The 27,656-nt window shown below is 51.7% G+C and overlaps 1 protein-coding gene across 1 annotated transcript; it reads right to left on the bottom strand.

The window, feature by feature from the left end:
- Nucleotides 1–22,052: 22,052 nt before the first annotated feature.
- Nucleotides 22,053–23,421, bottom strand: FAM43B (family with sequence similarity 43 member B). Its single transcript, XM_040619370.1, has one exon. The coding sequence runs from the start codon at nucleotides 23,025–23,027 to the stop codon at nucleotides 22,053–22,055; it is 975 nt and encodes a 324-aa protein (XP_040475304.1). The 5' UTR covers nucleotides 23,028–23,421.
- Nucleotides 23,422–27,656: the final 4,235 nt, after the last annotated feature.

The following is a 27,656-nucleotide window of genomic DNA, read 5'->3' as shown; positions in this document are numbered from 1 at the left end:
CCCGGCGTTCTGGGATCGAGCCCCACATCAGGCTCCTCTGCTAGAAGCCTGCTTCTTCCTCTCCCACTCCCCCTGCTTGTGTTCCCTCTCTCGCTGGCTGTCTCTATCTCTGTCAAATAAATAAATAAAATCTTAAAAAAAAAATAAAAAAATAAAAAAATAAAAAAATAAATCCTTGCAATTAGGAAGCAAATCAATCATATTGAAACAGTTATCAGAAGAGTCAAAATATTTGTGATATTATATGTCGTTTTTTACTGATGTATCAAATAATAAGATCGAACAGTAGGCCCAACTACTGTGATTTTGAAGTAGTGATAGGAGGAGTAAAAGATATTTTAGGATACTGCAATAAATTGATATGAAAATATTTATGATTTAATTGGTGACAAAGTCACAGATGTGCTAATATTTCTGTGATTTGTTGTCTACATTTATAAATAACAGGAATGACAAGTTTTAGTTAGAGGTTAGTGAAAATCAAGGCATATTTTTTCCTTCCAAGTTTATAGACTCCTTGAATTTTATCCAGTGACTCACTGGGAGTCTGTAGGCCCTAAGACAAGAACCCCTGTTTGTTTGCTTGCTTTCTTTCTTTCTTTCTTTCTTTCTTTCTTTCTTTCTTTCTTTCGAGAGTACGGGGAGAGGGAGAGAGAATCTTAAGCAGGCTAGACACCCAGTGCAGAGCCCAGTGCTGGGCTAGATCTCACAACCTGAGCTGAATGACCTGAGCTGAAATTGAGTCAGATGCCCAACCGACTGAGACACCCAGTTGCCCCATCCCCTGCCTTATTCTTAATCTTTCGGTCCTTTGTTGTAAGTGAATCAATATGACTGGTATTTTTAAAAATCTTCTGAAAGTCTCTGTCTTTTGATCAGATACTTCAGTACATTTACACTTATTGTAATTATTGCTACGTTTTAGATTTTCCTCTGGCATCTTATTCATTATATATATATCAGTTAGAATTAGGTTTGACTTATATTAGAGAAAACACCGAATAATAGTGGTTTAAATAACATACAATTTTATCTCTCTTTTAGTCTAGGATCCCACGGCCATCAGGGACCCAGCTTCCACCTGCTTCACTTGTAGTTTCCATTTTCAAGTTCCTCTTATGGCCCAAGATGGCTACTGGAGGTTCAGCCTTCACAAACTGGTTCCGAGCCGTGGGAAGAGTGGTAGAAGAGTAATAAGGGTAGGCCTCTACTTCCATTTCTTTAGCCAGAGCTTAGTTATATGGTCTCACCTGGTAGCAAGGGAAACCAGGAAATGCTTTGTTTTGGAATGGGTATGTGGATAACCTGAACAAAATCAGGGTTATTTTACTAAGGAGGAAGAGGACAGTGGATACTGGGTGACTGTTAGTGGTCTCTGCCTAAGTCTCTTCGCCACAGCTGAGAGCCAACGGTCCGCTGTGGCTCTGCGCCTTCAATATGGTACCTGATCTGGAGAGGACCAGTCTGCCATCTGGTGGAAGGTTGTTCACATCGATTCCTTTCATTATGGAGGTTGGATTGATCAGCCCTCCCTGGAATCAGCATTTATTCATTCTGGCTACGGGTTTGCAGGCTCTGCCTGCCATCCTTCCACCAGCAACATCATCAGTGGATTTACTGAATGTCTTGTCCAAATAGCATTGCTTCTGACCAGAGACCTCATTTTTCAGCAAAAGCAGTAAAGAACTTGGTAGGTAAGCATGAGATTCGCTGGTCTTGCCACATGCTCTTATCACCAGAATCATTTTGCCTTATGGGTTGGTGACTTGATTAGTTATTAGCCAGCAAGACAACCTCGTATGACTCTGAAGTGCTCGCCTAAAGTTGGCATATGTTCCGACTGGACAACCAGTGCCAGATGATGTTTCTCTCTCATCCAGAATTCATGGATTAGGGAATCTTGGCTCGGATAACTTCTAAAATTTTTGCTCCCCAAGACCTTGGACTCTGCTAGTTTAGAGGTCTTAGTATGCTAGGAAGAATGGTTCCACCAGGGCAAACCACAGAGGTCCCGCTTATTTGGAAACTGAGACGAACATCTGGCCATTTCAGAGTCCACATACCCTGGTTGAACAGGGGGGAAAAGCAGGTTTGGGGTGGAGAATGGTTCTGTGTTGGCTGGGCTGATTGATTCTGGTTGTTAAGGGGGAAATACCGTTGCTGCTGCACAATGGGAACAGGGAGACGTGTGTCTCTGGATCCCATGAAATCCTCTGGGGTGCTTTCTAATTCCATGGTTGGTGGTAAAAGTTCACGGAAGAGGACAGCGACCCAGAACGAGCAGGGCAACTGTAGGCCTAGCTTCCTTCTGAATGAAGCTCGGATCATCCCACCAGGTCAAAACCTCTGACCACATGAGGGACTTGCTGAAGGCAGAGAGAACACGGGACAGACAGCAGAGGAAGGAAGTTATAAATGCCTCACGGCTTGTGACAGAAACGGGAATTATAGCACTTCTGTGCTCTTTCCTTACTAAGTCATGTACACATGTACTGATGGTGCCAATTGTCCCTCCTTCCTCTGCCATTTTGGATAGCGTGGTTTGTTGGTGGTAAACTTTACCGTGAAGTCATAGATTACAGGATATCAAGATGGGATCGTGGCTAGAGAAGAGGAGAACCTTACCCAGGCTCCCTGGGGTGGGAGCTGGATGTGGTTACCGCTGGCCTTACAATTTGTTTTTCTGAGGAAAGAATAAAGATGTTCTCATTTGATTGAGACACGTTCGCATTAGGTTGGCTGGCGACCTGTTGTGGCTGTTTTGTGGAAGATTAAGAGTGGAAAGTAGGGTGGATGTGGATGTTGAGGAACTAAGGAGTGCACCGTGGCCAACCCTACTCAGCATCCCTCCAAAGCTCCTTCCATCGCGGCTTCTGCTAGGAGCCTGGAATGCTAGCGAGGACATTTCCAGGCTCTCTTGCAGCTAGGATTTCCATAGATGGCTTGGCTTCTGCCAGGGAGACGCCCACCCACCAGAAATGGAAAGTAGAGCCCTTGGAGGAGGTGGCCACAGGGCTTTTCTGGTTGCACTGTTGGAGGTGTTTTGGTTCCTTTGCGGCAGCTGTGGTGGAAGCCTTATGCCAGGATGGTCCTCACCTCCCCAGTGCAGAGCGAGAGTGTCAGCCGCTTCCTGCGCAGAGGTTTTCCTGACCGTAACCGGCCACGAGGTTCTAGTTTTGCAGTGAGATGCAGGGGATTATTCCTGAAATAGAGTCTGTTTCTCAGTCCTTCAAACGAGTCTGAAGCCAACCTAATCCCCTTAGTCCATCCCCTCTTTCTTTTAATTGAGATGGAATTGACATACCACCGATCTAGTTTCAGGTGCACAGCGTAACGACTTGACATTTGTATATATTGTGAAACGATCATCGCAAATCTTAACATCCATCACCATTCATAGTGACACACTTTTTTTTTCTTGTGAGAACTTTTAAATCTACTGTCTTAGCAACTTTCAAATACGCAATACAGTATTAACGATAGTCACCATGCTGTATATTACACCCCCGGGACTTATTTATTTTGTAACTGGAAGTTTGTGCCTTTGATCCCCCTCACCCATTTTACCCACCCCCAGCCCTCGCCTCTAGCAACCACCAATCTGTTCTCCATCTATGAGCTCATTTCCCCCCCTTATTTTTAGATTTCACATATAAATGAGATCACACAGTATTGTCTTTCTTTGTCTGACTTACTTCACTTAGCATAATGCCCTCAAGATACGTCTACACTGTTACAGATGGCAAGAGTCTTCTTTTTTATGGCATGTTCATATCTCATTTTCTTTATCCCTTCGTCCATCGATGGACACTTAGTTTGCTCCATATTTGACTGCTATAAATAATGCTGCAGTGAACATGGGGTGCGGATATCTTTTTGATTTCGTGTTTTTGTTTTCTCCCCTCCCCACCTTTTCTGACTTTTACTAAATCCATATTTTTTTTCTATCAGTTTGAAGATTATTCATTTTCTTTTTCTTTTTAGTGGTTATCCATAATTAGTATGACGCATACTTATGCTAATTTCCCCTGTCAATTTCTAAGGCTTATCAGTATTTGTATTTTCCTTTTTTTTTTTTAAAGATTTTTATTTATTTATTTGACAGAGACAGAGACAGCCAGCGAGAGAGGGAACACAAGCAGGGGGAGTGGGAGAGGAAGAAGCAGGCTCATAGCAGAAGAGCCTGATGTGGGGCTCGATCCCATAATGCCGGGATCACGCCCTGAGCCGAAGCCAGACGCTTAACCGCTGTGCCACCCAGGCGCCCCTGTATTTTCCGTCTGAACAAGACAACACCTTAGCACGTTCTCACTTCCTTCTGTCCATCACCACTCTATGGCCAAGTTGGTTTTCTAGGGCACTCCCAGGGCAGGGTTTGAGGGAGGGAGACAGTGGAATTTGTTAGTTTGTGATAAGCCTCAGGAACTAGAAGTCTATCATTCCTAACATGGGTTTTTAACTTTTTAAGAAAATTGTACTGAAGAACAATACATTCCCCAAATTTTCATATAAGAATGTTAATACATAGGAGAGTGCCAATGATATTTTTTTTTCAGAGAGAGAGCATGCAGGCAGGGGGGTGGGGAAGGGCAGAGAGAGAGAGAGAGAAAGAATCTGAAGCAGGTTCCATGCCCAGCGCAGAGCCCGACGTGGGGCTCGATCTCACGACCCTGAGATCGTGACCTGAGCAGAAATCAAGAGTTGGATGCTCAACCGACTGAGCCACCCAGGTGCCCCAGTGATTTTTTTTTTATGATTTTATTTATTTATTTGTCGAGAGAGAGAGAGAGTGGGCAAGCACAAGCAGAGGGAGAAGCAGGCAGAGGGAGAAGCAGACTCTCCGCTGAGCAGAGAGCCAGATGCGGATCTCCAGGACCGTGGGATCATGACCTGAGCCGAAGGAAGACACTAACCGACTGAGCTACCCAGGCGTCCCAATCCCAGTGATTTTTTAATGACAGAGTTAACTTGTTTTTCTGTAGACCCAGGAATCAAATTTCGACTGCCTTCTCTGTGTATACATTCGATAATTCAACACATATTTATTGAGTAAATACTATGTGCCAAGCACTGTCCCATGTTCTTGGGACGCATCAGTGAACAAAGCAAAGACCCTTGCTCTTGCGGAGTGTACTTTTTTTTTTTTTAAGATTTTATTTATTTATTTGACAGAGATAGAGACAGCCAGCGAGAGAGGGAACACAAGCAGGGGGAGCGGGAGAGGAAGAAGCAGGCTCATAGTGGAGGAGCCTGATGTGGGGCTCGATCCCGTAACTCCAGGATCACGCCCTGAGCCAAAGGCAGGCGCTTAACTGCTGTGCCACCCAGGCGCCCCCAGAGTGTACTTTCTAACTGGGGAGGAAGGTAATAAAAATGAGCATAATAAATGTGTATATTGTAAGTTTGGGAGAAGGCAGTAAGTCTTATGGGAAAAAAGAACATGTAGAACAGGGTCAGGGGGAGGAGGAGGGAGAAGCAGGTCGCGGCATGGCATCTGGTGGTTACGGTCGGCCTCACGGAGAAGCAAAGGCTTGCAACAGGTGAAGGAGTGAACACATACCTCACAGATATTTTCTGGGAAGGGAGTCCCCAGCAGAGGGAACAGCTGCTGCAGGGGCCCTAGAGCCTGGAGCGAGTCTGCTGCATTTTCACTGCTTTTAAATATGTCATTGGTAAGCACCCTTTTTTCCCCTTGAATTTCTCAAATTTCTGCCTATGTGTAATGATACTATATACCACCACTCCCCATTCTATCGTATAGTAGAGCACCCCTGCTCACCGTGCCCGATTAAACACCAGGCAAGTCTTGGCCATTATTACATGTTAAAGCGTGTCCGCAGCACCGCAGTGGGCTGGATATCGTCCATGAGCACTTGATATCCATTCTGACTCCTCTTCTGGTCTGCCTTCTATTCTAGGGGACTTTCTCAGGACCCCCTTACAGCCAGGGTCTGGATGCGATGTAGTTTCTGCCAATGAGCCTTGCTCACCTGTGATAGGGAAGCCCCACGTGGAACTGAGCGCTCTCCCTGAGATGCCAGCAGCTGGTGGGCCAGTTTTGACCAGACTCTACATTCCAGAGTCTAGTGGCCAGCATCCCAGGTGTGGGACAGCTGGGCAGCAGCAGCCGCCTGGAGGGTAGCGGTGACCTTGGCAGCTATTGTAGTATGACCTTGACCCCCTGACTCCCACTACTCCGCCCCGCCCCCCAGTGATTACAAATTGTAAGCGTCGGTTCTCTGTATTAAATTCCTTTCTGCTTGAAGTTCCTAGATAGATTTCCATTCCCTAACCCCCGAGTGAGGCGGTTTTACAACAGCTGGTGACCTTCTGTCTGCTGTGCATTTTGCGACTCGTGGTACATCTTGAACACTCCTGACCCTCTTCTCTAGGAGTGTGAGTACCTTTTAGATAATGAACTTGTTTTCAAAACAAAATGTGCTTATCATACATACCTCTTTTAAATTTCGGAATCAGAACAGGTAGAGCATTTTCAGATACTGCAGGTAAACTGTTCACAAATGGTTACCTTCGTACCTACTTACCTGTGAGAGTAAGGATTTCCTAGATACTGCCCATTCACACGAAACATCAGAGTCTAATGAATACTAAAGCTGCTGTAAGACTGAAAGATCAGCCAAGACCTCCAAGTCAAGAATTTAAAAATATTACAAGGGCTCCTGGGTCTCAGTGATTGACTTAAGATTAGGTAAATGTATACGTCTGAACCAAAAAAGACACACGCACTAATTAATAAAGTACCGATCTTTTCTGTTCAAATAAACTTACGAGTTTATTTGAAAAAAGGGGCCACTGCTAGACCAGTGGACCAGCTGTATGAACTTGATCGTGACATAGCGTCTCTCTGAGCCTCATTTCCCTTATCTCTAAAGTGGGGGTAACAATGGCACCTCTGGCGGGTTTGTTCTGAGGATCACATGAGAGAATGCAGGCGGGGCCCCTAGCATGAGGCCTGACACATAGTGAGCGTTCACTACCTGAAGCTATTGTTGTTATTGATGCTAATGCTATCGTTATTATAAACATTGGGACTTTGGGGACCTTCTCAGCTGAGCCTAGGGAAGGGAAACGGAAGTCTAGCAGGACAGCGGACAGCCCCTCGGAGCCCTTGAGCAAGCTTTTCCCTCTTCCTGGAATGGCCTTCCCTGCTTAACTCACTGGCTGGGCCACTGTTTCCCTGAGTAACTATCCTTGCTAGCCCAGGGCCCATGCACAATAGCCCCCATGCTCCAAACATCCCAGGGAAGCTCCCAGGCCAGTTCTTTCCCTTCTCCGAGCCTCAGGGACAGAGTAGGGGGAGGGACAACTTCTGGAACTCTCTGCAGAGTGACCTACTCAGGGTAGCATGAAGTGCTGGTAGATTAATTTTTGACATGGCCCAGGGTCCAAAGGCCTGAGTTCCCACCTCTGAGGCCATGAATCCCTTTCCAGGGTTCCAGGGATCCCTGGGTAGGGTAGAGGCTGGCCTGGGGGGAGGCAGCAGGGGAACTTGTGAAGACGCTCCCTCTGTGCTTACCCTCCATGTACCTCTGACCAAGGTGAGCTGGGATGTGTCTCAGCAGTGCTCCCTCCTCTCATGGGTCCGGGCTGCAAGGAGGGGTAGGAGGATTCTCTCTGTCTGGGAAGGGGGCAGCAAGAAACTCCCCCACCAGAGGAAATGCTATTACAGCTGGATCTTGAAGGATGAGATGCTCACCAGTAAGTTAAGCAGGGAAGGGGATTCCAAGAAGAGGGAACAGCTTGCACAGTGGCTCAGAGGTGCTGTCCACTGTTCTGTTACTTCCGTTTCCCTATAGAGATTAATGGTAAAATCTTCAAAGTGCCAAGGGTATGTGGGTTTGTCCTGGAGCCCACAAAGGAGGATGCTGGGGAGAGCATTCTAGGCCATGGCTAGTCCCAGGGAAAAGAGAGGCCAAATGATGGACTGGATGGGGCAGCTGTGGAAGGAGGGCCGCCACATGCCTAAGCTGGGTGCTGTGACACACCCGCCATTCTCACAGCCACCCTGCAAGGGAGATGTGCTGCCCATTGCATAGCGAAGGAGATCGAGGCTCTGAGAGGTGAAATCCCTTGCACAGGATCCCTCAGCAAGCAAGAGAGGGACCCATGATCTTTATGACCCTAGATGCCACTGAGGAGGAGAACACGTAACAACAACAACTGAAAGGCAGCTGTCTTTTCCTCCCGCGTGTGAGCAGCTCAGTTGCGGCTCTACCACTCCGGTGGCAAGCTCTGGTTCTTTAAAGAGAGGAGCCTCCTGCTTTCCCTGGGGTGGGGCTCTGGTGGGCGGGTTGGGGGCAGAGGAAGGCCCTTTCAGTAGCCAGCTCTGGGGTCAGGCGTGAGGGCCAGGCCTTTGCAGGGCTCAGGACACCTTGTGCCCACCTCCCTCCAGCCTCAACGCTGAGGGGGACCCCAGGGGAAGCCAGTAAATGGGAGAGGGGTGATGAGAGGATCCCTGAGTGGGAGCCCATAGTGGAACAGGAATGGGGTGCTGGGATGGTCCCATCCTGCCAGCGAAGATTCAAATGGGGGAGTTTAATATGGTTCAAGTTTCACCTACAGTGAGGCCCATCCACAGATAAAAATCTCCCTTGGAGTGGGGTTTGAAGAGGGAGAAGAAGGGGGTTTGGTGACTGCTAATTAAAGGACCGAGACCCATACACAGTAGGGCCTGCCCTGCCCCCTCCTGACCTCATTTAAAGTGAAAGGCCTCTTCCCTTTTCTCCTACCCACTCCCACCCACCTCAGCTGTCCCTTGTCACTTCTCTCCTTATTGGTCTTTTTAAAACACATTCCATCTATAGAGAGTGGGTGTGCTGCCCCCTGGACCTGGAACTGTGCAGGGAGGGAGGCAGTGAGCTGCTCCTTTTCCCAGGTGTTAGCTTTGAGGGTTGGGCAGACCGGCAGGGACAGGGATCCTACCCCCTGATCCCTGTCCCCCTTCCAGTCTTCTTCCCTCCTGGCTCCATGTCCAGCTTCTTTAATGTCCCTCATAGGCTGTTGCTCCCAAACCATTACCGTCCTGGTCATCCTTCTCCAGAACCCACTCTCTATCTATTTCAGGTGCCAAACTCCTTGCTGCCTCAGGGCCTTTGCACCTGCTGTTCCTGGAGTCTGAGCTGCTCCTCCCTGAGATGCACTGTCCTTTGGGGCTTGACTCAAATGTCAGCTCCTCAGGAGGCCTCTGACCACTGAGGCCAGGTCAGGGCCCCTCGTGAGCTGCTTCTCCAAGCACCTGAGTATTTCTCCGTTAAGGCCAAATCACTACTCTAGTTAAATAGGAGGGGGGTAACAAGGCATCAGGGTCAGTCTCCTCAGAGGGACCTCGAATTTTGTAAATATGAGCTGGGTCTGCCACAGAGATTAGCCCAGGGGCCCCACTTTGGGTAGAGGGATTGAGAAGACCTCTCACAAGGTGGCTTGTAAGCTGAGGCAGAAGGAAGGGACTGTCCTGTTCCCCACTGTTCCCCAGGGCTCAGTGCCTGCCCTTTCTGGTGCTTCATAAGCCCTGTGCTGGGGGAGTGAGAGGCTGACAGAAGGCTCTGCCACCTCCCTCCCTGCCAGACATCCCCAGGTTTAGGTGCTCTCAACAAAACTCTCTCCCCATCTGTTTCTCACTTCCCTCTTTAATGCTGGAGTCACCCTGGCTGAGATCACCAGCGACCTCCATCTTGCCAAAGCCATTAGTCAGTTTGCTGAGGTCATCGTCCTTGACCTTGCAGTGTTGTTTGATGCGTTGACACCCTCTTTCTTGTTCACTTTCTTTACTTGGCTTCCAGGACGCCCTGCTCCCAGTTTCCTCCTGCCCTTCTGTGCCTGCAGCCTGGGGTCCTTCCTTCTCTGCTCAGCTGCCAAGCACAGGGTGGGGGTCGGGGGTGCCTCTTTGCCTCTGTCTACGGCCACTCCTCTCCTCTCCTGGGGGACTCCATCCAGAAGTATGGCTTGGAATGTCATTTAGAATCATGGCCCCCAGACTTCACAGGCCTCCATCCTGGAGGCAGTCTTGCCTACCCAGTTGTCTCCTCGGCCTCTTAGCTTCTTGACTGAGATGTCTGTTAGCATCTGAATCCAAGGTGGTCTGAACCATAACTGCTTCTCCCCTCTCCCAGCCTCTGACTTGCCCACTCCCGCCCCATCTGTGCCTCCATTAAAGGCATGGCCGGTCACCCAATTCCTCCAGCCATGAACCTGGCAGTGATTCCCGATGCCTCGCTCCCTCTCATCCCCACACTCACTCCAGCACCACGCCCAGACTCTTCCTTTAAACTAGGTTTGAGTCCAGCTGCTTCTCCTCATCTTCACTGCTCCAGTCTTCGTCCAAGGTACCACTGGTCCCCACTTGCATCTCTAACTGGTTCTCCTGCATCTTCTGTGTCTCCCTCTCCCAATTCCATCCCATAAAAAGTGGCCTGAGTGAGCTTTCAAAGATGCAAGCCTTCCAGAAGCTTCCACTGCTCAGAAGAGAACCCAGAGTCTTCATCATGGCCTACGTGGCTCTGCCCATCCCTCTGGTCTCAGGCCCCGCCAGTCTTCCATCAGCTGCCAGCCTCATCGAGCACACCAAAGTTCTCCTCATAAGATCTTGGCACGGGCTCTTCTCTCTTCCTGGACGTCCCTTCCCTGGGGTCCTCACATGGCCCCCGCTCCACGAGCCTTTTCCCGACCACATTTCCCCATCACTCTCTACTGTTACCCCACCCATGTTCCTTCAGACTCTGACTGCTGTCTGACAGCGTTGGTTATGGGTGTGCTGGCCTGCCTATAGACAGAGGGTTGTCTGTCTTGGTCCCGGCTGTGTCCTGGGCACCTAGACCAGTGTCTGGCACACAGTGCAAGTTCAAAACACAGACATGGAAGGCAGGGAAAAATCCCCCAAAGTACAGTTCAGGGCAAACTCTGAGGCCCCAGAAAACACTCAAGAGTCCATGACAGAGTTGCCAATCTTGGTTACTTAACCTGAAATAACTCTCTGTTGGGGCCACCCAGTCTCGCCTGAAATTTCTTTTTCTTTCCTTGTTCAAGAGTCGTCAGGCTAGGGGCGCCTGGGTGGCACAGCGGTTAAGCGCCTGCCTTCGGCTCAGGGCGTGATCCTGGCATTCTGGGATCGAGCCCCACATCAGGCTCCTGTGCTATGAGCCTGCTTCTTCCTCTCCCACTCCCCCTGCTTGTGTTCCCTCTCTTGCTGGCTGTCTCTATCTCTGTCAAATAAATAAATAAAATCTTAAAAAAAAAAAAAAAAAAAGAGTCGTCAGGCTAAAGTCCGCCCAAGTAGCCCTTAACCTTCCAGTCTGTGGCCACCGCAGGCGGATTTGAGTGATCTCACAGAATTCTCCAGAATTAGTTTGCTCTACACTTGGGTAACTAAAGAGGCCAACATGGAGGGTTCCTGAAACTAAGAAACTTGGCTCCAAATGACATGGTGTTAATAATAATTACATCCTATTGAGTGATTATTTTGTGCCAAACAAGATTTTAAATGCTTCCTGTGCATTTTCTCCTTGATTCCTCAGAAACCCGCCTTGAGGTTGTTGTATCTGCAAAACAATCCCCCTCAACCCTCACCGGTTTAGAAGAATAACCATTTTATTTGCTCACCGTTCTGTAGACCAGCCAATGCGGACTGGTCTCAGCTGGCAGGTCTTTGGATGGTCTTGCCTGGGTTCACTTGTGTGCAATCACGTCGAGGCACACCTGGGGCTAAATGGCTGAAGATGGGCTTACTCGCATGTCTGGGGGTGGGCACCGACTGTGGACGGGGCCACGTGCGGCCCCCCCGCCCCGCCCCCGCAGGTCAGCCCTGGATTCCTCCACAGGATGGCAGAGTACCAAGACAGCAAAGCCCCATCGGGCAGTTTTCACGCCTTTGCTTGAGTCACGTCTGCTAAGTCCCATTACCAAAGGAAGTCACGTGGCCAAGCTCAGAGTGAACGTGAGAGGGGGCCACATGAGGGAGTGGGTATGGGGAGAGGGAATTCTGGAGAGGTTGTTATGGAGCAATCTGCCACAGAGGCTAGTATGTTATTACCCGTGCTTTACAGGTGGGGAAACTGAGGATCAGAAAGGGTAAGAAACATGCTCTGGGCCACTCGGCTGCTGAGGGCAGAGTGAAACTAAGCTCTTGGCTCAGAAGCCTCAGGAGCCCCACTGCCTTGTAAGCAACTAAGTCCCCACCTTGTGAAACGACAAGATGGCAGGGTTGTCTTTTCCAGGCTCCCAGTTGCCCTTTTATTACAGTCAGCCAAAATTATAGCCGCTTAAGTCACTTAACCTCTGCTCCTCAGCCTGCCTGTCTGTAAAATGGGTCTAGTAACAGTGTTCTCTTTTTTTTTATTATTTGGTTTATCATTTGATGACTAGTAGATTGGAGAGAATGGAAACCCCTTGGGGCCTGGTATTTTCATCTGCTTTGTTCTCTGCTGCATTCCCAGTGCCTTAAACAGTGCCTGGAATATAGTAGGTTCTCAATAAATATTAGATGAATGAATAAGCAAATGGATGGATGAATGGAGGATGTGGAGTAGGACGGGTAAGAGACAGTAAAGGAAGAGAGCTGTGGCTTTGAGAAGTCTTTCAAAAAGATCTAAAAGCCCCTGGCTTCTCTTCTCTGCCTCAAATGGTTTGCAAAACCCCTCCCTGGTCTTCAGACCCCGTGGTGAACCTCCTTATCCCTCATGCGAAGTCTGATGGGGTGGGGGCGGGGGGTGTTGAGTCTCTTCAGGGACTCTGCCCTCCCTTCCCCCCTCCCCCCCCCCCGTTTTCAGGGAGTCTGACCCCTTCCACCTGGGGCTGTGCTGCCTGTTAGCCCCCCTCCCCCCACCGTGCCCTCTCCACACAGCTGGCAGATGTGGAGAGGAAAAATAAGGCTGTGTTCAGGGTAGGTTTTTGTGGGAGGGGCCTGAAAGAGATCACAAGCTATTGGCTAGAACTCAGTCACATGGCCACACCTGGCAGCATGCCAGGCTGGGAAATGTGTAGCTATGGTTCTGGAACAAGAGGTGGTGGGTTTGGTACCGCCTAACCAGTCTCTGCCACCATGGCTGTTGCTAGCCCAGAAATTTGATAACCTTGGAATCTTCCGTCCCAAGGCATCAGGGGAGGGAGGAGGTACCCACTTTCCTTAAGCCACTCTACTTCCCCCCATATGTGCATTACCTTTTAACAGAACTTATTCATTTATTATTATTCTTGTTGATTGTTGGCCTCTCCTCACTAGGATGTGGGCACGAAGATCTTTGTATGTTTTGTTCGCTGTCTCCTCAGCACCTAGGACAGTGCCTGGTATGCAGTAGGCACTCTGCATTTATCAAAAGTTGAATGGATGCAGGGTATGGATCCCTGGTCTGCGGCCCAGTCCTTGGAGTGTAGGAAGCCCTAGATAGGTGGTCAGTATCTCCTCTATCTGCTGGGAAACCCACAGGGAGGTCAGGATTCCAAATGGGGGTCAGGTAGTGACCTTGGACAAATGCCCCTTCTCCTCCGTAAATCAGGGGATTGGACTGCAAGTTCTAGGGGCCCTTCCAGCTGAGATATCCTAGCACCAGCAAATCTTGTCAACTCTTCTTGATCCTATTTATTTTCAGCCCACATGTGGATATGCTCAGCATACCTCTGCTCCTTCTTCCTAGACCTCACCCCCGGGAAGGGGCTCCTCCAGCTCCGTGGTGCTGGGATGTCTCAGCTGAAAGGGCTCTTAGAACTTGTGGTCCAGTTCCTGGAGGTGTGGTCTGGAGATCTGCATACAGCAGGCTTTTATTAGGTGCTTTTAAAAACACGAGCCGGGGCACTTGGGTGGCACAGTGGTTAAGCGTCTGCCTTTGGCTCAGGGCGTGATCCTGGTGTTGTGGGATCGAGCCCCACATCAGGCTCCTCCGCTATGAGCCTGCTTCTTCCTCTCCCACTTCCCCTGCCTGTGTTCCCTCTCTTGCTGGCTGTCTCTATCTCTGTCGAATAAATAAATAAAATCTTTAAAAAATAATAATAAAAAATAAAAAAATAAAAAATAAAATAAAAACACGAGCCGACCTGAACACACATTAACAGAAGATGGTGGATTACGCTATGTTGCTATTGAAAGAGGAGTTAGACTCAGGTCCAGGGAACTGGAGGGGAGCGCATGATGTCAGTGAGAATAAAGCTCGTTGCAGAATGTGTTTGAGAATGGCTCCATTTTTGTGCAACCAAATGGCAAAATCTCTATATGTGTGTATGTGGGTTTATTTATGTTCACAAGTAAGGAAAACAGTGGGAGAGAGGAACCCCTGGTCTGGACCATTAGTTACCTAGCAGGGTGTGTATGCTGAGGGCATGGGGATCAAGGACTAGGAAGGGGTTGGGGGGAGAGTATTAATTTTTTCTTACATCTTTGTCATTTTACTAGCTTCAAATAAAAACGTGGTACTTTTGTAATCTTAGAAAAATAATTCATCTCTAAGGAGTCAGACCACTAGGGGACACATCCTTGCAGACGCCTACTGCCACTGCCACTGACGACATGCGCTGCTCCATGGGCAATGTTTGCCCTCGGAAGTCATCCCCTGTGCGCTTCCCCTAAGGATAGCGGGAGACTTCCTGGAGCCCATCCTGCCATCTGCACCTGTGTATCAGTGGAATTTGGCAGAAGGGTTGATATGATGCAAGTCTCCTGTCCCTTGGAGACTGAGTGAGCAGGAAGTGTCCACTTTGATCTTATTGGAATGTCCCTCTCCCCTGCCTGCATCCACGCCCCAATGGATCAGATCTGAGGCTGGCTTTGGTGGCCAGAGTTGCACTGGAGCTGTCCGGGGCCTGTGGGTAGGAGATCACAGATAGGGTCACACTCCTCCCCATTCCTGCTTTGAAGCTTCAGAGGTAGCTCCGGCTGCAAGGGTCTTCGGGGGTCCCCTCTGACTGCAGACAGGGGCGCACCCCCCAGCCCCCAAGTCCACCCTGGGGAGTGGTGTGTGTGCACACGCGGAGGTAGAGAGCTTATCTTTGGAGCTCCACAAGCTGTTTCCTGGCCATGTGGCTCTCCCCTTCAGGAAATCCCTGCAGATGTCTATTTTAAACCTCCCTCCCTGTGCTCTGTGCTCATTTCCTTTGCTCCTTCCTCCAAATGGGAGCTCTTCAGCCTGGGTGTTAATGGAGCTGCCTCGCTCCAGCTTTCTTGGCTTGGAGCCAATAAGGAAGCACCCTGCGCCAGGCTCTTTTATAGAACCTGATGCTTTTCACAGCTCTCTGGCCTTCCATCCTATTTGGATGGCCCCTTAGAATAGCCCCCTGAGGCGGGAGCGGCTGGGAGTATCACCTCCATATGACAGAGAAAATGGACATCCGGAGCAGTGAAGTGACTTGCCCACATCCCAGAATGAATAAAAGGCAGCTCCAGGCTTCCACCTTCCGGATCAGCCTGCTCGGCCTCGGCTCCACTGTCAGAGGTGAACCTCCCCATGAAAGGTCCCCGAAGAGATTGGCTTAATAGGCCATATTCACATCTGATGTGCCCACTCCCCAATTGCAGTTGAGTGGACAAGGGTGGATTCGTGATCCGGGGGGACCGTCCGGAGGCTGAGCTGCTCCCATCTGCCTCATGCTCTAGCACTTGAATGAGGCCGGAGACTTTGGTTATACCGCAGAGACGTGCACAGTTGGGGTCAGAGCCATGTCCCAGTCAAAGGCACGGAGGCACGGGTGCCATGAACAGGGAAGGAAGCTGTGCCACAGAGAGGAGACTGGGAAGATGTGTGAGGGGCAGCCATGATGGACGTCCGGGTGGCCCCCAGAGAGGAAAAGGTCCTGGGGACTTTTGAGCCAGCTGGATGTCCCATAATCAGACCTGACCTGTGACAGACCCTGAAGCCTTTCAAGGAACCCCTTTTCCAGAGTGGGGGACCCGATGAGAACAGTGATGGCAGGGCCAGGGTGCTCTCAGATTCAAGCGACACAGAGCCCAACTCACACTGGCCTAAGTAAAAAGTACAACTTATTGGCTCGAGTAACTGAAAACACGAAAAGCAGAACTGGGCAGGTCTGGCGGGATCCAGGGTCTCACACAATGTCATGGGACTTGGTCTTGCTCTCTCTGTGTCCCCTCTGCTTTTCACGGCGCTGGGCTCTCCGGCTCTCTTTCTTCATGGCGTCAAGATGGCTGCCGGCAACGCAGATATACCCCCCACCTCTCAGCAACTCTGGCAGAAAGAGAGTCTCTCTTTCCCCAAGTTTCACAATAGCCCCAGAACTAAGTTCCACTGACTCTGATTGCTAAGGACCATCCCAAAAGCAGTCTCTGGAGCTGAGGAGATAGGCTATTCTGATTGGTTAGGCCCGGATCACATGTCCTCCCCTGGAGCGCCCCTCCCCCCATGTGTGAAGTCCCCTCCGCTAGAAAGAGCGCCAGGCACTGAGAGTGGGGGATGGTGGTTTCACCAGGAGCACCAGGGCAGTGGGTCCCAAGAAGAGAGTGTTAGTCAAGGTCAGCTATATGCCGCAGCAGCCCTGACATGTTTGTGGCTAATAAGAAAATTTTATTTCTTGCTCCCATTGGTGGTAGGGGTGGAGCTCCACTTCACGTGATCATTCAGGGAACCAGGCTGGTGGAGCGTCTGTCATCTTCAACACTCGGCTTCTAGGGACATGCTGGGTGATGACAACCAGCAGGCAGGCAGAAGAAAGCAAAGGTTATGTTTTGTGGTCCCCCCCCCCAGGTGACATTCGTGAATTGTATGGGCTAGAACTCAGTCACATGACCACACCCCAGAGCAGAAGGAGAATGGGAGTTCAGTTGTGTTCCCAGGAAGATGAGGTAAGCCTACTCCACCGTAAAGGGAGAATGCTGGGCAGGCCAAACCAAGATCTGCCTGTTTTCCAGTCCCACCCAGCTCCTTTGACCCTTTGCCAAGGTGTCCCAGGACACAGCAGTACTTACTAGCCCGCCCTTCCCAGCTGAGGTCTCCCTTATGGTGCTTGGACTGCCAGCTTCCCCTTCAATCTCTTGCCTGCCCAGCTTTCTGTCCACTGCTAAGTCGAGGATGATGAAACTCAGTTATTCTGGGTTGGTCGACAAACCCATATGTGCCCCTGGACAGGCTGGCAGGCAGTGGAGCGGAGGGAGACAGAGGACCGTTCTGGCTCAGAGATTCACGACATCGGCATGTCAGTCCCCTCCATCCTTTCCAGCTGTGTTCTCCTGGGGACCGCCTGGTCCTGAAGTCAGCAGCATCCTCCTCGTCTCCGTCTTTGTAGCTTTTGGCCAAGGACAAACAGGGATGGGGGGAGGGTAAGCTGAGCCAGCACTCACAAAGGAATGGCCTCCCAGCTTTCCGAAGACCTTGGCTGGAAAGGCTACGAGTCAGCACCACTGCCTGCAGCAGCTAATCATTCACTTATCCACCCATTCATTCATTCATTCATTCATGCATTCATTCACCTCAGCATGCTTTGCTGTGTCCCTGCCATTGTGCCGGGTGCTAAGGCAAAAAAGAAAAGGATATTCAAAAAAAGCAGAAGATATTAGGTCTAATCTGGAGTGAAGGTGATCAGGCTTATGTTGGTTGCACAACGAGAGACAGAAATGAGACTAGCTGTAGTTAAATCTCCTTCCATGATTTAGACATGATGGGACTTTAGGCGGAGAGCCACCCTGGGGTGTGAGCAAGTGACATGTTTAGTGTCTCAGAGACCAGACACCTGATCTCATCGCAGCACTGTCAGTTAGCAGTGTCAGCCAGAATGGTAATAATAAACAAAGCAGCAGCTACTGCTTACTGAGTTCGTTGGGCACTATGATAAATAAATTACCCAAAGGCAGCACCTTCTCTCCTCCTCCTAACAACCATATAAGACCTAGACTCATCTACTGCTGTTTCTACAGATGGAAAACCAAGGCCTTGGAAACCTTCGGAAACCTGCCCAAAGTTATACAGCAGCTCTGGGGCGGGCGTTCATGTGTGTCTGATGCCCAAACCCGGGTTCGACCGCTTGTGTGTTAAATTAGAGACTGCAGCTGTCTGCATGGTCCCCCTGCTGGCCAGCCAGCATGCCTGGAGGGTGGCTGGTCACCACGAGGAACTGCCCTGTACTGTGCGTGTCAGCCCTGTGCTGGGCACTAATCTAGTCCACAGAGCGAGAAGGTGCAGTCCTGAGGCTCTGGAGCGTGGAGCAGACCCTGGGAACGGTGGCTTTGGTTTCCCCCCGTGGCCTCATGTCAGGCTGCTGATTTTCTCCCCAAGAATAGCCATCCATCTGAATGGGGCGTCTGAGGATATAGTTCTCCTTCAGCATCTCCAGGCAGAAGCTTGGCAGGAGGAACGCTTCTCCACCCACTTGGTTTCCTATACCGTGATGGCTCTTCCATCTGGCTCATTCATGCACTCATTCAACAAATCAGTATTGAGCACTGACTCTTGCCCTGCCATGGTCAAGGTACCGAAGGGGGCGGGGAAGTAAAGGGATCTCTATGAGAGACACACATAAAAAGAGCAATCCCAGGGGTAATGTGACGAGGACCATGTCCTGTGCCAGCTTGAAAGTAGAGATCACCCCCAGATCTGGCGGGAGTGGAGGAGGGGTATGCATTAGGGAAAGCTTGGAGGAGGTGGGATTTGAGCTGGGCCTCGAAGAGAGGGTAGGATTTAAAAATGTGTAGCCAAAAAAGGACATTCCCTGTAGTGAGAACAGGCACCAGCCTGGAGGTGGGAGCACATGGCCATGTCTGGGGAACTGGGAACAGGACTCCGTACGGAAGAGGAGCAGTAGGAGTCAGGATTGTATTAATGGGCAGGCCAGCGACCTGACCCTGGGAGTTGTGGACTGTGGCACAAGCCACATTTGTCACAGCCTAGCCGCTGTGGAGGGGCATCAGGAGAGTGGGAAATAAGTCCCAAGAGGTCCCCGGAAGACACACTGTCCAGCGTTACTTCTCAGGCCTCGTCAGCCCAACGGACCTTGGATGCATGCAGCATCGGGACTGGAAGGGGAGCTCCAGTGATTTCAACTGAAAAAAAGGAAAATCGGGAGGATCCCCTTATTCAAAGGGAATCACAGAAACCCCAAAGAGAAAACAGATAAGCTGCTTCAGTTAAAGCAGGTTGGGGGGGCCTTCCCATCCCATCTCCCCATCACTTCCCACAGCAGCATCATGGGACCACTGGGGAGTCAGAGGAATGCAATTTGGAAACCACTGGTCCAACCCACCCAATTTTCATTTTACAGGTGAGGAACCTGTAGCGGGCAGGAGAGAGAATACAGGGGCACCAGACAGCGTGACCAATGGCTCAGGGCTTGTCTCCATCTCGTGCCTAAGATCAGGGAGAAAGCCAAGGTCAGTGCAGAGGTGAAAGTGGGAGTGGTCCTCGCTTGGTGGCAGTGATGCCTGCGGCCTGTGGCTGAGCAGCCCCAGCGATTCCCTTCTGTAGCCTGCTGGCAGTTGGTGCTATGCTGTGGCTTATGTCATCCTCAACCTACTGACGGACGGAAGTTGTCCTGGGTCCTTCTTCCACCCTACACATTGAAGGGCGTTGGGTGGTGATGAAGCTCTCTGAAGTCCTAATCTAAAGAGAAGGGCCCTGTGGGTAAACATTCTGCATATGTGCTGGGTATTTTATTATTTACCAAAGCGTTTTGGGGTAGGATTCTATTTCATTCTTACAATTAGCCTATGAGGTCAATATAGTAAAGGTAAGGCTCAGAGAGGCTGAGTGAGTTGCCCAATGTCACACAGCTGGTTAGGAGGCAGAGTCCCCTCATTCTCGGTCTTCTAACCCCAGGTATAGAGAGTAGTGTGTGAAGGAGGGAAGGAAGGAGGAGGTGGCTGTGTGTCTGTGTGTGTCTGTTTTGGGAGGTTGCCAGAAACAAGTGGAGTAGGAGCTGAGGCTGGGAACGTGCCAGTGAATTATTATGCAGCAACTGCTCCTTTAATCAAGTGCATCTCACCTAAGACTGTAAGAGCCACAAGGGAGGGACCCCCGGACCCCCAGTGTCTAGCTCAGTGCCTGTTCCAAGACAGGCGCCAGCCAGGTAAGCATCTGCGCCACGAGTCTGATTACAGACGGTGCGCTTGCAACCTTGCTTCTGGGTGAGGTTGCCTCAAACACCAGCGGCTGCCTCGCCCGCAGCGCATCGTGGTCTCCCAGGTCTGACGTCTTCCCGCGTCCTCTTCTCCTTTTGTAAAGGAGGAGAAACGCCAACAAAACCACTGGCAATGCGTCAGAGGGGAGCCATGAATGTGCAGGGCGTCCTGGCTGGTGGGTCCTTGTCGTCCCTCTTCCCACATGTGGAGTCACCTCCAGCCTCCCGCTTCAAAGCTCCCTGACCTGCCTGGGCTCTGCCAGGTGAAGTGGCAGCAGTACCCTCTGTTCCAGCAGCTCCAGGAACCAGAACAGTCCTGACTGCCGGCCACTGCAGAGGCCACTCGTCTGGGCTCCGGAGAAGTCTGGGATCAGTGCCCAGCTCAGCACAGGAATAAAGAAGATATCCAAGCGGAAGACTCACCCTGTCACAAAGGTCTGGGCAGATTTCTGTAGCTCCTCTGAAAGAGAAATGGGTTGCCCACCCCATCTCCTTTACAACCTGCCTCCTTCCTCATCCCTGGGGAGCCACCGTATACATACCACAGGCTTTGACATACACAGGGGACTTCTCAAAGAGGTGAGGCTGATGGGCAGTCCCCAGCCCCATGCCCCCTCCCTGCCAAATGCCCCAGAGACACTTGCCTCTAAGTGCCCAGGCAGACAGACATTCTGGGAGGCCGAGACAGACAGCTGACACTCCTCCAAGGCTTGGCACATGTGATGTCACACCTGCTACTGTCTCCTTCCCTGACATTAAGGGAAGAGCTTCCTGGCCACAGCCCCTCCCCGCCAATCCTGCTGGTTGGCTATAGCTGCTAAAGGGGGCCCTTTCCTAGGGTCTTCTCCTGTCCCTTACAGTTCTGATGGTGTTTTTGTCCCCAGCAGGCCTGGCATCAAACAAAACACAGGAGTGGAGACAGGGATGAAAAAGCACGTCCACTTTATTTACAACGATCAGTTGGTGACACAAAGATCTTTGGGCTTTTTGTGGCCTTGCTGAGACACACCTGGGTAGGGGGCCACTCCTTCTGCTGGGTGAACACACTCCCCTTCCTCAGCCGGCTATGAGAACCCAACTGCTCTGACAAGCCTCGACTCAGGGGGCTTTCTGGGTAGTCAGTGTCCCCAAGCACCTGCCAAAGGTTCTCCTTACCTCCTCTGGAGACCCCATCTTGGTCCTAGTTGGAGGCACCTAGTGGGGAAGCCCACACAACTGTCTGCAGAGATGTGGGGTGGGTGGAGTCTTGTGGGGGTGCCAGGTGTCAGGGCACAGTCTTGGGCAGCTGCCTGGTGCAAAGGGCTGCTACCTGGTCTAACCTGTCGTTTGGGTTGGTAGGACCAGCCCAGTCTTCTTCAGAGGCAGAGCAGTGAAGTCCAGAAATCCTCCAAGGGGTGGAGAGGCCAGGCATAGGGCCTGGGAATTCTTCCTTGTGTGTATGGCAGTGGACTCACTTCCCACGTTGGACCTGGCCTCAGGTCTCCGGGGCCGCTGTTCTTCCTCTACAAGAATGCCTGCCCAGAACTGGTCCCAACCCAGGGAGGAAGGCTGGACTGGCTAAGGGCAGGACCACAGCTTCCACCCGGCCACGGTCCAAGGCCACCCTCCTGGATTTCTGGAAACTTCTTCCCCCTTCTTTGGAGAGGTTGTTTTGGGAGGGAGAGGGTGGTCTATGGGCGAAGACCTGTTGTAAAGCTTACGGGCAATTCCACGATGGAGGGCGCTCAGAAACTCCGGATGAGGGGGAGAGGTGAACCTTGAAAACTTCTGCTGCTCTCCTCCCCTTTGTCCTCCACTAATCAAGGGCATATCGGGCGTCACCCTGAGCCGGGATGAGACGCGGGCAGACAACAACAGAGACCACAGGGAGGCAAGGGCCGGGGGACCAGAGGGGAACCGAAGCGGGCAGGGCCAGGGTTGGAGGCTGGAAGTCAGGCCGGCCGGGGCTGGGGCCGCAAGTCCTGCCCCCCCGCCCCACCCCCCGCGCGCTCTCAGCGCGCCTGGCCCGCCCGCTCCCTGGGGCCTGCCTTCCAGCGGCGGGGCTGCGGGGGAGGCGGCTGCGCCGGGGCGCCCCGCAGGCTGCACGTCCTCAGCTCCCGGGCCAGGCTGAGCACCTCGGGCCGCTCGCGCTCCTCCGCGTCTGCGTCCTCCTCCTCGTCCTCCTCCTGGATGCTGCTGAGGCGCGGAGCCCCGCGGCCGCGCTCGGCGGGCGGCGGCCGGTAGGCGCACTTGGCGTTGAGCAGCCGGCGCAGCGGGGCGCGGGGCACCGAGGCGGCGGCGCCCCCGGCGCGGAGGTGCTGCTGGCGCACGTGGCGCGCGTCGCTCTGGCGCTGCAAGCGCTTGAAGTCGCTGAAGGCCGCCAGCGCGGTCTGGCGGAGCAGGCGGGCCAGGGCGCGCGCCTTGTGCGCCCGCGCCAGCAGCACGGCGTGGCAGCGCAGCACCACGGCCTTGTGGCGCGCCTGGTGGCGGTAGACCCAGGCGAAGACGCGCGGGTGGCGCCCGTCCGCGGTGCAGTAGGTGATGCGCGGCAGTAGGTAGGCGTGCGCCGGCCGGCGTCCCCCCGAGCCCCCCGAGCCCCCCGAGGTGCCGCGCTCGCACGGCTGCATGCGGATGCCGTGCGGCCCCAGCGTCAGCTTCATCTTGGTGCCCCCGCCCGGCCCGCAGCGCGCCCAGATCTTGCCCACGGCGTCGTCGGTGCAGCCGTCGCCCTTGGCGTGCAGGGTGACGGCGTTGCCCAGGTACCACACGGTGTAAGTAGGGTCCTCCTTGTTGAGCTCCACTTTCTGGCGCCGGCTGCGGAACACGCGGCCCAGGCGCTCCAGCGGCCAGTCGGGCAGCAGGTCCGGGCAGGAGCGCAGGAAGCTGGAGAGTAGCGACGTGTAGGCGAGTCCCGGACTCAGGCTCTTCGCCTTGCACTTGGCCTCGTCCTCCACCAGCACGAATTTGTTGCGTCTCCAGGGCAGCATCGCGGCGGCGGCCAAAGGGGCTGGGGGCACCGGGAGCTCACGGGCGTCCTGCCCGGCGGCCGGGGGAGGGGAGGGCGAGCAGAAGCCCGCGGCCCCGGGGTCGCGAGCAGCTGGGCGGCGCCGGAGCCAGTCGGTGCCCGGAGATGCCCGGTGCCCGGCCGGGCTGGCAGCCGAGATGCCCGGGCGGCGGCCGAGCGTCCGGGAACAGCTTCCCCGGGGAGTAGTTCCCGCCGTCCGGGAAGCGAGGAGGGGAGGGGGCTGCGCGTGGTGGAGGCCCCCCCAGGCCCGAACAGGGGAGATCCCGCAGTCCCCGCCGCCCAAATTGCGGCGGCAGGGAGGTCGCCGGAGCTGGGGCTGGCGGCTGGCCGCTCGGAGGGGTAGACCGAGAGCGCGATTGCGGTGGGGACTCCTTCAGGCGTCGCGGCTCCACCTCCCCGGGCTGCCTACATCACCGGGCGGGACCGCTAGCTCTCTTGTCCCCTCCCCTCGCCCTCCTATCTCTCCTCCCCCGCGCCGGCTCGCGCTGCTCTTCGCCCGGGACCCGGCACAGGCGCGGTGGAACGGGTTTAATCATTCTTATTGGAGGGGTGGGGCTGGAGGGGCAGTTAAGGAGTAGGAATCTTTTGGAATGTACCGGAGGGCTTTGCTAAATGAGCATTCTTCTGACCTCCCTGGTGGTCTCCACGTTCCCCTTGGCGCATTCGGGATCCCCCTCCTCTCTCCAGGTTTCCTGCTGCCCGTCAGTCACTGCGTGTCCCTACCCCCATCTCTGAGAGTGCTTTTGGGTGGGTTCCTGATGGGGCTGGCCTGGCGCACTTTGCCTCCTGTCTGCACAGCAGAAAGCCAGCTGAGGTGGCCGAGCCGTGCAGTGGAAAAGTACTGTCATTTGGTGAAGCTTTCTCCTCGGTTCTTCCAAGGTCATGGGCCAGGCCGCTGCTCCTGAGCTGGGAGACTGCTCCTGCGCCTGGTAGAGCCCCTCGCCTGGCCCGAAGCACGGAGGGTACTTTTTGAGGGTGGGGGGAACGATCGGTGCAGTCCTGGGTCTGTGGGAATTGCAGCTGGGCAAAGGGCTGCCTCTGGGCCCACTGAGGATTAAATAGATAAAACTCCTGTTTGTGAACTCCAGTCTTGCTCCCAAAAGCCCTGGGGTTTTGCATTCATTATCTCATTTAATCCTCAGAACAGCCCAGGCTCAGTTAAGTGACTTGCCCAAGGTCAAAGGGCTAGTAGGAGGTGGGACTAGTGCTCTGCTCCGGTTTGGGTGACCCAGAAGCAGGCCCTCACCCTTCTAGGAGTCCACGAATGCTGCGTATAGGTGGGCACTTTCCATCCTCCCCTGCGACCCATCAGTGGGGCGCTCTAACTGGGGAGGGAGACTGGAGTACTAGGAAAGAGACAGTTGTCTCTGGCAGTTGTCCCTGGGTGTGGGGACGCTGCTCCCCCTTTCAGGATTTGTGAAGCCACGGGGTTTGTAGCATCCCAGGTCTGCTCCGATGGGGCCCAGGAGTCTTACGTCCTTGGGCTTTCACCAAGCCAACATCCAGGCTTTTTCCTTGGCTTCAGTACAGGTCATCTGGGGAGTCTTCCCGGTCAGGAATGAGCTCAGAGGCTTGGGCCCAGCCAGGCAAGCCAAGTGACCTCTGGGAGTGGGGGCAGTGGGAAGATTGTGTGTTCAACAGTCAGGGCCAGGAGGCACCAGTAGTGAGTGGCTGGGTTCAGAGTCCTTGGGGGAAGAAAAGGCAAAAATAAAAAATAAAATAAAATAAAAAATCTCCCAAACACCACCCCCTCTAAAAAACAAAAAACCCCCCACCACGACTAGGCAGTATCACTGAACGCTCCTAAAATGACATGCAAATAAAGAACACGCAATTACTTAGAATTGCAGTCTTAGCTTTGGAGGGGGCCTCACCGATGATCTGCTCTACTGTGGCCTCATTTTATTTTCAATATGGAAATGTCTGTTGCTGTTTAGTGATTATAAAAGTAATACGTGCTTGTGATCAACAATCACCCAAGAAGGACATGGAAACTCGCACTGTTCCTGCCCTGTAGGTGCGGCCTCAGTTTCCCTGCAAGAGAACAGGCTCCGAGAAGCGCCGTGAGTGCTTCATTTGAGTGCTTTTTGTGGGGCTAGATTTGCCTCTTGGGCTAATGGAGACATTAACTCAACCAACCCCGTTTATAGAAAAGACTTGAGGTGGTTTTGACTGGAAGGTACCTCATCGAGAAATCCTGCTGTTTCCTGCCTTGGGGTCTCCTGCGTCCGCCCCCTGGACCTCACCACTTTGGGTGACGGTGCCTTGTGTCCCGCCTTGGTTGGTAGGGTGGTGATGGGAGTGGCCAGCGGCAACGTATCAATGCACAAAACTGAGATACCTCCAAGCCTCTTGAGGTTGCTGGGTCCACATTCAAGGATGCAGGACTCACAGAGTTAAATGTGAATTTCAGATAAACAACCATTTCTTTAGTAGAAGTAGGTCCCCAGGATTGCATGCCTTCTATCTGGTCACTGAAGCTTCTGCCTCCCAGAGAACAAGAGACAAAGGAGCCGCAGGTAGGTGTGGGCTGCACGCAAGAGCCTCCACGGCCTCCGTAAGCTTGCTCACCTGTCCTGCTGGCGTGGCTTCTGTTCCCACTGCCTTTGGGAAATCCTCTCCGGAGGATCACCCGGGGCTGTGTGAGCTCACAGTGCGCAATAGTCAGCTTTTATATTAAGTCCCCTGGACCTCAAAGCAGCATTTGACATCGTGAGCCCTTTTGTTACCTTGTTCACAACTCACTTAGCCTCCTTGGCAGGGATTCCCACCCCCCAACCCCCCTGGGACCACCCCTCCCTTCCCGGGCTCCTCCTTACACCCCCAGGTGTGGTCTCAGACCTTCTGCACTTCCGAGTTTAGTCCTTTAGGGAGCTCAGTTGCACTCAGAGCCCCACTGTCCTTTCTATTCCAGTTCTCCTCACTCTGGTCCTTGGTAAGAGCTCCCAACTTCGCATCAGCCATCATTGCTTTATGGACTGGTGTGCAGTTGGATTTTTTTTCTTTGTCCTTTTTCCAATCATTTTTATTTCTATCATATTGATAGTTGTATTGTTTTTATTTTAATTTTTTTGATACTTGTATTATTTTTAAAAGTCCAATACCTGCCTTATAGTATGCTTATAGGTAAAAAGAGATCAGTCTCCTGCTTTACCCTTCCCCAGTCTCAATTCTTACTTCTAAACACAATCACTTTTACACATTTGATTTGGCACTATTGTCATCTGCCTCCATGTTTTTAAATAACACATCTAATTCACTTTCTAGTTTTTAAAGCTCTATCCGTTGCCCAGCTGCTGCGGGAGATGAAGATTTGATGCCTTTTGATTTACCCCATCACACACATTTGTCCTCCCCCTTCCTCCCAGTACTAGTCCAAATATTTTGTTATCATTGTTCGGTGTTCAGTGCTTGATGATTACGATCTTGCAAACATTCAAAACTGAGCCTTGAAGTGTGTTGTGATTCCATTTACCTTATTGGACAACTGTTTCACTTTTCCAGAAATACGTAATTGCATTATTAAAAAAAAAAAAAAAGACTTCCTTCTGTACCATACCTATTAGCAATTCAGCCCGCCACTGTCCAACCTAGTTGAACACACCAGGTGGTCTTTCAGTTCTAGGTGTTTCTCAGACACACCCCTCCTGGAGGCATCCTCTCTGGGGTCTCCAATCTGTTCTGGTGACTCTGTAGACCCATGGAGCTCTTGTCCTGGGACTTAGCCCTACTACCATCCTGGGGAATTTCTTTTGCCTGTTTCCTGGGTTGGATTCTGTTTAGTGGATCCCTTGCTTCCCCTCTCCCCCCACCTTGGTCTCTTTCCTTTTTGGCATATCTCTTTTCCAGTGGCTTTGATCGATAGTTTGGCTGGGTATAGAATTTTAGATTGGAAATAAATAGGAATTTTGAGGACACGGTCCACTGTTGCTGTTGAAATGTCAAATGACATTTTGATACCTGATCCTGTGCACGTGACCTGATTTTTCTCTCAGAGAGTTTTAAGGATCTTCCAGAGGTCTAAAGTTTCACAGTGATGTGCATTGACTCTGGGCACTTGGTGGGTCTTTCAATCTGGAAATCAATCTCTTTTAATCTGGAAATCAATTTGAGGGACATGTCTTTGTCTTAATACCCTCCATTCTGTTTTCTGTTTTGTTTTGTCTTTGCGGACCTATTTTAGTCGAATGTTGGACCTCTTGGGCTGGTCTTCTCATTTCTCAAAATATTCTTTCAAATTTTCCATTTTTAAAAATGTTTGTTCTGTTTTCTGGGACATTACCTCAACTTTATCTTCCAACCTTTCCTTTCCTTTTTTTTTTTTTTTCCATATCTCTTCTCATAACTTTTCACTTCTAGAAGAGCAATTTTTTAGGGCATCCCATTCTTCTTCGGGTCTCCAAGAATGATAATTATAGTTGCTTTAAAATTTTTTTATTTTGAATTGTGGTAAAATACACATAACATAAAATGTACCATCTTAACCATTCTTTTTTTTTTTTTTTTAAGATTTTTGTCTATTTGAGAGAGAGTGTGGGGGAGGGGCAGAGGGAGAGAATCTCCAAGCAGACTCCCCGCTGAGCCTGAAGCC

This window comes from Ursus maritimus, unplaced genomic scaffold, assembly GCF_017311325.1.
Source record: "Ursus maritimus isolate PB19 unplaced genomic scaffold, ASM1731132v1 scaffold_32, whole genome shotgun sequence".
NCBI classification, from domain to species: Eukaryota; Metazoa; Chordata; class Mammalia; order Carnivora; family Ursidae; genus Ursus; species Ursus maritimus.
This window is presented reverse-complemented; position numbering and strand designations above follow the sequence as displayed.